At 41.9% G+C, this 11,260-nt stretch overlaps 1 protein-coding gene across 1 annotated transcript in view; it reads right to left on the bottom strand.

Annotated features, from left to right (window-relative positions):
• Window positions 1-11,109, bottom strand: part of LOC110291948 (guanylate-binding protein 1-like) — a 15,348-nt gene extending 4,239 nt beyond the window's left edge. The window contains 10 exon segments of the mRNA XM_029475550.1: window positions 2,400-2,489; window positions 2,491-2,613; window positions 3,244-3,524; window positions 4,300-4,407; window positions 4,410-4,547; window positions 5,259-5,455; window positions 5,692-5,722; window positions 5,725-5,800; window positions 6,527-6,654; window positions 10,995-11,109. Of these exon segments, the coding sequence (XP_029331410.1) occupies window positions 2,400-2,489; window positions 2,491-2,613; window positions 3,244-3,524; window positions 4,300-4,407; window positions 4,410-4,547; window positions 5,259-5,455; window positions 5,692-5,722; window positions 5,725-5,800; window positions 6,527-6,654; window positions 10,995-11,109 (1,287 nt within the window).
• Between the last annotated feature and the right edge of the window lie 151 nt (window positions 11,110-11,260).

The raw sequence follows: 11,260 nt of genomic DNA, 5'->3' as shown, positions 1-11,260 counted from the left end.
AGAAGAGGGCGCCAGATCTCGTTGTGGATGGTTGTGAGCCACCATGTGGTTGCTGGGATTTGAACTCTGGACCTTCGGAAGAGCAGTCAGGTGCTCTTACCCACTGAGCCATCTCACCAGCCCCACCCCATGCTCTTAAAAGCATTATCCAACAGTCCCCCTGACCGATGGACACATTTTCAGAGCTTTTGTTGACTGAACGAGTGGCCTTCGCTCCCCCCACACCCCCGCTGTCCTCAATCCCGCTACCCTACTGCCTGAAACTTCACCTACTCATCACTGAGCTAACATTCTGGCAGAAGAAACTGGTACTCAAAATAATTTGAAGGATCAGATCAGTCTTGCCCTGAGAGTTCGATCTGGTACCCGGATGACAATAGCTTCATGGTTAAAGGTAAGTGGAAGGTGGGGACAGCAGTGCAGTGGTGGACAGAAAGCAGGTGATCTGGGCCAGCAGCCTCCCTGAAGGGACGTCATCTCAGAAAGCCGAACTTGTGGCTTTGATACAAGCTCTACGAATGGCAAAAGGGAAGTCTATCAACATTTACACTGAAAGCAGGTATACTTTTGCCACTGTATGGAGCAATATACAGACAAAGAGAGCTGTTGACATCTGCAGAAAAAGATCTAAGATGCTGTGGCTAAATAGAATCAGATGGCAGATCTAACCGCCAAGCAGGCGGCCCAAAGAGCAATGATCCTGGCATAAAGATTATGATGTCAGAGAGACCAGCTTTAGATACACCCCTGAGGACTATCAAGTTATGGACAAACTAGGACTGGTAAAGGAACTAGTTCTCCCATGAGAAGAAGGACACAAGTATGTTACCAACTTACATTACTTGACCCACTTGGGGGCCAAAAAAAATTAAAAGGTGTGGTTAACGGACCTGCCTTTCTTGCCCAAGTAAGTCAGGAACTGGCCAAGATATTAGAGATTGATTAGAAGTTACATCGTGCATACAGGCCCCAAAGTTCAGGACAGGTAGAGAAGATAAACAGAACTCTAAAAGAAACCTTGACAAAATTAACCACACAGACTGGCGCAGACTTGATGCTCCTTCCCCTTGCCCTATTTAGAACTGAAAATACTCCCTCTTGATTCAGCCTTACTCTTTTTGAGATCCTTTATGGGGCTCCCATGCCCATCACTGTCTAAAAAATGATGTGTTTGAGCTCATATTTTGTTATAATAATAATCTATATGCTACGTTAAAAGGCTTGCAGGTGATGCAGAAAGAAGTCTAGTCACAACTGGCTACAGCAAACGAGCCGGGTACCCCAAAGACATCTCACCAGTTCCAGTCAGCGATCTGATCTATGTGCACCTGCATCATGCCCAGACCCTCAAGTCTAACTGGATGGGTCCCTGCCTAGTCCTGTTTACTGTCCCTTCTTATTCTGTTTTTGTTCCCATGTTAAAGATAGAGTGAATGCAGTGCAGCTTATGGTCCTCCAGCGTCAATACCAACCTATAGTTAAGATAGAAGAAGAGTATGATTTCTATTCCCCACATAGAGATATAGACCTGTAAAATTCTAAGATTAGAATTATTTAGTAGAAGAAGAGGGGAATGAAAGAAAATTAAATTCAAGGTCCATGACTCATGCGGCTTGCTAATTAGGAGGCCTTTTTGGGCCAAGGGCAAAGAACAAAGGCTGTTGCTGTGAAGTCATTCCAGGAACTGGCTAGCCATAAGGATAGAGGCATACAAAAATGCCCAGACTATCTCAGCCAAGTTAAGCACCTGCCCCTCTGAATTGCTGTTACCTCACTCTGCACATACAGTAGAAACTTGTAAAATAAATCAGATGACTAAATGATATGTTGCACTAAATGATGACTAAATGATATGTTGCACTGTTAAATATAAAATTTTACGGCTGTGGGGCAGTTTCTGTGTATAAATTAGTATGTAAACCTCCTATTTATTGTATTCATATGAGTCTTTGCAAATGGATCTGTCATTGTGTGAGACAGTAACTGTACAGTTTAGACAGCTTTTCTGTGTTATGAACTGTTTCAGTAAAATACTGTTCACAGACTTATAAATAAATAAATAAATAAATAAATAAATAAATAAATAAATAAATAAGATAATGTGAAGCCCAAACTGATGAATTATAAGTTTTGTTTAAGGGGTTGTCATTGAGTTCTTTGCAACATAAAGAGTCTAGCTGAAACAGAGGGTGACAGTCACACTGGTGGCTAAGGTGGTCAGTTTGAACTCAATTGTTAAGTGAGTGTAGTGTCTCTGATGGATGAGCAGGAAATATCCAGTATGAAGACCTTCAGGTATGTGACACACAAACAGCATACGCTGGAGTTCCCCAGTGATGCCTGGGGACACTGCAGCCTGATGGTAAAAAACTTCCCAGAGCATGAAGAACCCTGGTTACCTGCACCCCCTTCCCAGGTTCCTCATAGTACTTTCTCTTCAACTCCTGTATCTTCTGGTTGAAAAGACAGTAACCCGTTGGTTTGTAAAAAAACACCCTGCTTCAAGTCTTCTTCTAGTGGACCAAAAATATCCTGAAGCAGAACTGAGCAGCGATCTGAGGATGCCTCTTGATTCTTCTTACAGAATTCCCTTTGTTTTCTTTCTAATTCCGTCTTTAATATAATAATAATAATAATGATAATAATAATAATAATAAATACATGAAGAAAAAATAAGAAGAAAAAGAAAGCCAGAGTTTAGAATTTAGAATTGGGGAGAATTCCTTAAAAGTAAAACAAACACAAAACACAAAACAAACACAAATGCAAAACAAAGAAAAATATATGAGTGCTGACTGTAACTAGATCTCTTCCTCTGTTGCCAGCTTTTACTGACGTCATCCTTGCGCCTTGACAGTGAAGTTCAGAGCAGAGATTTTCACCTTTAGATGTTAAACTACTTTTTCAGACTGAGTTAAAGATGACACAAGGACTAAACATGGCTCAATGTGAATTTGTTATTGGCTTGAATATTGAATCAGTTTGCTGACACTGGGCATGCAATATGATCAGATACACTAATTGGCTCTCTGTCATTAATTCATTGAAGGGGGATATTACTACCTTATTCATGATAGGAGAAATGTTTCAAAGTTTTGAGTTTATTGCAATTCATTTTTATTTATTGTGATTATTAATAGGTATCTGTTACTACTTCAAAATCTAGTTGCAGTTGCCTAATCACAACTCCCATTTGACTTGCTTTTAAAAATCTACATTCCAGAAACTTGAGAAAAAAATTACCTCTAATTTTGTTAGGAACACTTGGTCAACATCTTTGAAGGAATTTTCCATGAAAATATTGATGGCTTCTTTCTCACTGCTCCTGTGCACGTCCAGCAGCTCCTGGAGGGTCTCTGTGGGCAGCTTCAGACTCTGGCTCATCTGCTGGTCATAGTGGGCAATGATCTTTCACACTGCTGCTGAGTTCTCTGTTTCTGACAGAGCCAGGACAGCACTCTCCATGCAGGGCAGAGACCCATTGCTGATGGTGATCACATAGGTTGTCACCAAACTCTTTAGTTCTATAAACAGGAAACAGGTAACAATATTTGCAACAGATGGGTGAAGACAAGTCTATTCTGTGAAATTCTAGATATGCCAGTCACTAGATATGACGTTGTAAAGCATCAGTGTCCTTAGCATCGTTTGAAAGAATGACAAACGGAAGCATCCCAGCCTCTGTCTCATACTGATAGAATTAGACTTTCCTCTTAGCAAGATCCTCTCATGAGGTGCCTGCAACCCTAAAGGCTAAGAATGCTGGATGGAGATTTCATGGGCCTGTGTCTATGGAATGTTTGCATCCATTTTAACATAGGCACCATGAGAACAGGCTCCATACCTGCTTCATGGCTGTCTGCATCGCCAACACTGTGCATAGTAAATATCACTCCCATTTGGGAACAAATCATGGTCAAAGACTCTCTGTCAGTTTGATTAGAATACTTACCATTCCTAAGAGAACATTCTGTGTGTGGTAACTTGACAATGAGCAGCCCCATGTACACTATATTGGACTTACTTTAAAATTTAAGAGCTATACTTGTTTAGTGATTATCTTATTGGTCTACTTAAGTCCATGGTGCCCAGGTGAGTTAAAGCATTTTTTTAACTTTCTTTTGTTTCCTTTTCTCTTTTTCCAAAAAGAAAATCTGATTATAAGTGCTGGTTTCATCTGCAGTTTAGCAGTGCAGTGGTGATAGACTAACATTTCTTCACAGTTGACGTAGGTCATTGCTGTCTCATGATACCATGGTCTCATGATACAGTGAGCAGAGAGTCTGCAAAAGGACTTACGCGGTCCATTGACCTTGAGGCCTCCTGGAATTTTTTTAATCTTGGAAGACCTGAAAACATAGGGAGAGAACTCTGCCACTTGTTTCATGAAGTCAGAGTCCAGGTCTTATCCTGCAGTGATTCCAGCTGGCCAATCTTCTTCCCGGGTGCTGGGCGCTCAAAGACAAAGCATTTCTTAGTTGGGAAGAATTTACGGATACAGAGCTGAGGCAGATTTAACTCTTTTTCTTTTTCTTTTTGACTACAACCTAGATGGAATGAAAAACAGGATACCCAGTCAGGATGTGTGAGCTGAGTATATGTTTTAAATTCCATCATGTGAACATTTGAAATCCTAAAACACTCAAAACTTGAAGGCAGGAGGATTATAAGTTGAGGCCAGCCTGGATCACATAGTGAGATCCTGACAACACAAAACAAGAAAAGAGAATGGGAATGTGTGGGGGTTGGGCAGTGTTTTCTGCTTTAAATATCTTCCAATTTTTGTAAAAGGCATAATAAATGCTCTGCTAGTCTTATCAGGAAAGGTGGCTTCTAAGGATTCAACCCACTTGGAGAATGTGGACTATTCACACAGACAACACGCAAACCCATATATCCAGCATCATTTAGTTTCCATAGCCTATTGGCAACCCATCATGTCTGGGGGCCACACTATTCTAACAGTTGGAGAATGTAACACTTCATTCTAGCTTTCTTTTCAAATATATCTTCATTCTAAAGCAGAATAGTCAAATTAATTTCTGTAAATGAAACTCTGAAAGACAAATAAATAAGAGAAAATGCTCAAGTCAATCTGACAAAGTATATATTAAACACTAATTTCTATGTGAAGTCAGCTAGAAGAAATAAGAAGTCGAGGTATAAGAAAATTATAGATAGAAGAAGCCGAACTCGCAGTTTTGTTTGTTTTGTTTTGTTTTTCTTGTATTCTCATTTACCAGTTGTAAGTCTCTTACCTTGAAGAAGCTTCAGGGAATTCTCTAGGTATTCGTCTGCTGAGACAGGTTGCCCATTTATTTTCAGTTCAAGACAGAAGTCTCTCAGAGTCCACACAAAGTCTGGGAAGAAGCTCACATATTCATCTGAGTCCTCCAAATCTTGATGGTCAGGGGAGCATCTTGTTCTGATTCTGTCTGTCAGCTCTGTCACATAGCTGATCAGCTAACTAAGGAAAGCCACTGAAACAACTGTAGCACTATCCAAAGCTCCAGATTTCCAAGGCCACAATAATTCCACATCTTCCCAAACCTAGACCAAAAGCTTCATTCTCTTTATCCCTAACTTCAGTGTGAACACTGCCTGCTACATATATGTGACTTACCATCATTTTATGTTGCATTAAGAAAAATCTGGAGTCATGAAGGTTGGAATGAACTATAGAAAGGATACTGCAGCTGGTCCATGGCCTGCTGGTTGATGGCCCGATGCTGTTGTAGACAAAGGTTCTGCTTAGAAGTATAACCAGGGCAAAGATCCAGCAGTCGTTCTGGTTGTCACCCTGGAAGTCAGAGCACATGAATAGGTTGAGAGTATGTCTTGTTCTTATGTCACTTTCCAAATTAGCAGTAGTAAAGAACACATACTCATTAAAGGGCATATTAGCCTTACAAATGAAAGCTTTGTAACCTATGCAAGGTATAAAGCCAAACAACAGAAACAACACTAAACCTGCAGATGCTGTTCAGAGCACCTGCAGGGTGAATGTTCTCTTAGTTTATAGATTCATTTGTGATGATGCACACAAGGACTGCTGGGAATTCCTCTGTGTGTGTGTGTGTGTGTGTTTTAATACTGCAGACTACCATTTTGCTGTTATACAATCCAGTCTTATGAAAATTCTCCTTTTTTTGTTGGCTAAACGTGACTACATGTCATGTAAGTATGAATGTATAGGAGGCAATGATGATGTTCAAATTCTTATTGAAAAACTACAAGCCTTACAGCCTGAGTTCAAATTCCAGAACCCACACAGTGGAAAAGATAACTGATTCCACATAGTGTCCTGTAACTTCCACATGTGCACTGTAACTCATGCAAGATGACACTTGTGATGAACTAACCCACACACTTATAAGTGCACATCCACGCACACATAGGTATGTACACACACACACACACACACACACACACAAATAATAATAATGAAAGATTTAAAGACAGCATAGAAAAAAGCATAGAATACTCAGATATCAAGGCTGAATCACAAATTGAACCTCATTCTTACTTTCTCAACATCTCCTAGGCTCTCGGTGTCAAGCAAAACTAGGGTGTGGTCAGGTTTCTCGGGATGAGGCACACACCACATCCAGATGCCCCTGGTTTGAGACTGCACAGTGGAGCCCATGGAAAAACCTGGAAAGCAGAGAGGGAAGGAGGGATTAGACACTTAGCATCAGGGCTTCCAGAAAGTGGTAATAAAATTAGCATAATTTTCAAATAAGGAGAATTCAATATCAATATTTTTGTATATAAATGTAATAAAGTATTGAAATAAGTGTGATAACCATGATCACAACAATCTATAGCATTAAAAAATTGCTTTTTTGGTCAAAAAAATTAGCATAATGGAAGTGGAAAGGGGTGAAGTGTGCTTGCTGGCCTTTGAGAAGATTACAGTTCAGTTCTCAGCATCTACAGAGCAGCTGACAACTGTAGGACTCCAGTTTCAGGGAGCCTTTGCTCCTGTCTAGCAGCAGTGAATACCAGGAATGCACTTAGTACACAGACAGAATATTCACACATGTGAATTTAAAATAAGCAAATCTTTCTTGAAAAATCCACACAAGCAAGGCAGGAGAATTAGCTGAAATTAAAGCTAGCATTGATCTCACAATCACAGTTATAACGGATACTCATTTTCTGATATTCAGAATGCAAGAGTCACGAGGCCTCCAGTCTTGCATCAAGGTTCCAAAAGAAATGGGTGGCAAAGTCAATCTTTCAGGTGGAGCTGCTGAGCTTGCTGTGTGTGAAGCTGTGATGGTAAAGCAGATGTAAGCAGGAGACCCAGATGGTTAGAGATGCCAGGACTGAGGGATGCCCACTGAGGAAAGCTGGAGTCAGTGAGTGCACTTGAGTCTGAGAGATCCCTTGTGTCCTTTAAGGAGCAGGACAGTAGAGAGAGGGTCTGCAAGATGAAGAAACCCACAGGTTCTATATGCTGCACATGGAACTATAGTAACTGGGGTTTGCTCTGCTGGAGTTCAGTCTGTCGTGGACTGTTCTTCCCTTGCTATCCTCCTGAACCCTGGAAATGGGAAAGTTCATTCTATGACACTGCATATCACAGCTTGCCTTGAGTCAGAGATGAGCCTTCGGACTCATTTTACACTATTAGAGCTAAAAAACTATAGGAACTTTTGAAGATGGAGTCACTGCATTTAGGGTATAGGAGCAGAATGCTATGGATCACATATAAAATATTCACCACAGAACCATGTATTTGAACCTTGGTCCCAGTTAGTGCCACTGTTTGGGGAGAAATGCGTGCATTAGGAGGTAGGATTTACCTGGCAGTGGGAATGATGTGGAATTTTAATACTAGACTTGCTTGTGGCCCTGTGATGTCTGCTTCCTGGTCAGCCATGACACAAAACCCCACACACTCCTATCAGTACACATGGAGACACAAAGCCCTGTCTCCCCTGCCATAGTGGACTGATATCCCCTGGACTGTGAGTGGAGTAAACCCTTCTTTCTTACATTGCGTGAGACTAACAGAACCTGAAAGCCTGGGCTCAGACGGGTATCTATAGCATCTTCATGTCAGCATCCTTCAGCACTCAATTCTCCTGTCCACAGGTGAATGGATAAGACAATGTCAAGGATACCTGATCACTGACCCTGAAAAGGGAAGCCTGTTTTGCCGTTCTGTTCTCACCATGACAAGCCTTGAAGGTATTATGCTAAGTGAGAGAACAAGCAATGAAAATCCCCATGTTTTGTGTGAGTCCACCTATGTGACACTGCTAGGACAGTGAGCATCACAGATATAGCATGTGGAATAGTGGGATGGTCTGGTTCTAGAGATGGATTGGGAAATGCACAGATGTATTAGTTTATTTAATGCCACAGATCTGGATAATTAAAATAAATTATAAAGATGAATCTTATATAATTTATTTATTTTTTCCAATTTTTTATTAGGTATTTTCTTCATTTACATTTCAAATGTTATCCCAAAAGTCCCCCATAACCCCCCGCCCTGCTCCCCTACCTACCCACTCCCACTTCTTGGCCCTGGCATTCCCCTATACTGGGGCATATAAAGTTTGCAACACCAAGGGGCCTCTCTTCCCAATGATGTCCGACTAGGTCATCTTCTGCTACATATGCAGCTAGAGACACGAGCTCTGGGGGTACTGGTTAGTTCATGTTGTTCCACCTATAGGGTTGCAGACCCCTTTAGCTCCTTGGATACTTTCTCTAGCTCCTCCATAGGAGGTCCTGTGTTCCATCCAATAGCTGACTGTGAGCATCCACCCACCCACTCCCACCTCCCCACCCTGGCATTCCCCTACATCAAGCTTTCACAAGACCAAGGGCCTCTCCTTTCATTGATGTCCCACAAGGCTATCCTCTGCTACATATGCCATCTTGTGTCCTTCCTTGTGTACTCTTTGGTTGGTGGGTTAGTCTCTGGGAGCTCTGGGGTTACTGGTTAGTTCACATTGTTTTTTGTTCCTCCTATGGGGTTGCAAACCCCTTCTGCTCCTTGGGTGCTTTCTCTAGCTCCTCCATTAGGGACCCTGTGCTCAGTCCAATGGGTGGCTGTGAGCATCCACCTGTGTATTTGTCAGGCATTGGCAGAGCCTCTCAGGAGACAGCTATATCAGGCTCCTGTCAGCCAGCACTTGTTGGTTTCCACAATAGTGTCTGGGTTATGTAACTATGGGACACCATCTCTGGATTGCCTTTCCTTCAGTCTCTGCTCCACACTTTGTCTCTATATCTCCTCCCTTGGGTATTTTGATCCCCCTTCTAAGAAGGACCCAGGTATCCACCCCTCTTCTCTTACTGCTCTGTAGATAGTACTGCTTTAAGAACTTTCAGCTCCTCAAGCTTCTTTGCCATGAATTACTTGAAGTTTTGTTTGGCTTGAGACATTCTTATTTTTAACCAGGTTTAATAGAAATATTGATGGATGTAACACTTTTGGATGCACAATATTTACTTTCAAAGCATGAAATACATTTTGGTCCTGTTTTCCTAGTGTTGAGGGTTGCTCACCACAGATCTGATGTTGTTCTGATGTCTTGGTATCATGTATCAATTGAAAGTTTGTGGCTTTTCTGTTCCCACTTTAAATTTTCACGTGAGTCTTCTGGTGATATATTTTCCCTTGGGGTAATATGCAGGGCAGAATTTACTGCAGCACCAACTGTGATGCTTCAATGATTTTCCCAGTGTTCCTTGCAGGAAAAAAAAAAAACCACTGTGTTCACTTTTTTTTTTATATTAGATATTTTTTTAATTTACATTTCAAATGTGATCCCCTTTCATAGTTTTCCCCCTGAAAATACCCTATCCCCTCCTGCCTCCCCCTGCTCTATAACCAACCCACTCCCATTTCTGGTCCTGACATTACCCTATACTGGGGAACTTGTGGCTCTAGCTACATATGTAGCAGAGGATGGCCTAGTCGGCCATCAATGGGAGGAGAGGTCCTTGGTCCTGTGTTCACTTTTGACTACAGGGACTTAGTATTCCCTAACCAAACATTTGAAGTACCGTGCTTATGGTTAACCATCTCTCAGCCCCAGGGCAACAGCCTATAATGAGAAGATACCTGGAGCTTCCTTCCACAATGAACTTTTCCTGTTCCTCTACTTGTCTCTGAGTCTCTGTGAAATCACAATGGTGGCCGGTCCTCCACTATCTGAGACTCTGATGGAGCCAGCACTCCTTGTCTTCTGTACATACTCTTCAGTTATTTGCAGTTTTCTCAAAGGTCCACTAAGGCATTCTGAAGTCTATCATTGTACATCCTGACCTGTCCCCACCCCACAGATGCCTACATGCCTTGTTTCTCAGTTTGTCCGGTCTGAGATGTTGTGTAAAGAGATCATCATCTTAACTATGGAACCCCTTGTTTAGTTACCCTCCATCCTGGGAGGCTCCAAGGACCAATCTGAGCTTCAGTGTTTGATGCATTCCGTAGTTTAGACCAAAACTCTCTGGACTGAATACATGGCTCACAGTACCTTCATTCTACTTCATCACTACCAGCAATACATTTTGTAAAGATTCTAGGAGCCTCCTCCATTCTTCCCTACTCTGCTTTGAAAGGAACTTCAGCACGTTGCAGCTGAGCCCACTGTCTTCCCTGCTTCAGTAGAATGACTAGTGGGCAGTTTAGATTGCCTCTGCCTATAGTTCTTCAAAATTCTCTGGTACTGTACCTCCAACTTTAAAGGTGTGATTATACCTTACATAAAAGCATACAAGTAAGACAGGGTGGAACCTTTGGTAGCAATCCCAACAAATTCGTCATGGACATATTAGAGAGATGCAAACTGACAAGAGGGAATTCCATGAAGAAAATTATGACAGTGTATTGATACCCATGTCTCCTTCTGTCTCCTTGCGCTTCAGATGGAACCATGTGAGGTTGCTCCTGCTCACGCCCCTTGCAAGCTAAGCAAAGCTAGGGGCTGCTCAGGTCCCTTCCAAAGCTGTTAAATGCATCCCACACTGCACGGACTGGTACTGATGCTCTGCACCATCTAACATCAGAGACTGGGTGTTGTGAGTTGCGGTGAAACAGAAGAGATGAGTATATTTGAAGCCACACTCCCTCCACAGCATGGCTAAGCTTGTGCATATAAGGTGTCTTTTGAGTTCCCTGGGGTTTCTACTCAAAACCTGTGTGTTCCCAAGAGAAATGTTTGAGGTACATCACCAGCCCTGTAAAACTGGTCAACTCATGAACCCTTATTAACTGAGTTTCTGTTTCCAA

The sequence above is a fragment of the Mus caroli genome, chromosome 3, assembly GCF_900094665.2.
Source record: "Mus caroli chromosome 3, CAROLI_EIJ_v1.1, whole genome shotgun sequence".
NCBI lineage: Eukaryota > Metazoa > Chordata > Mammalia > Rodentia > Muridae > Mus > Mus caroli.
This window is presented reverse-complemented; position numbering and strand designations above follow the sequence as displayed.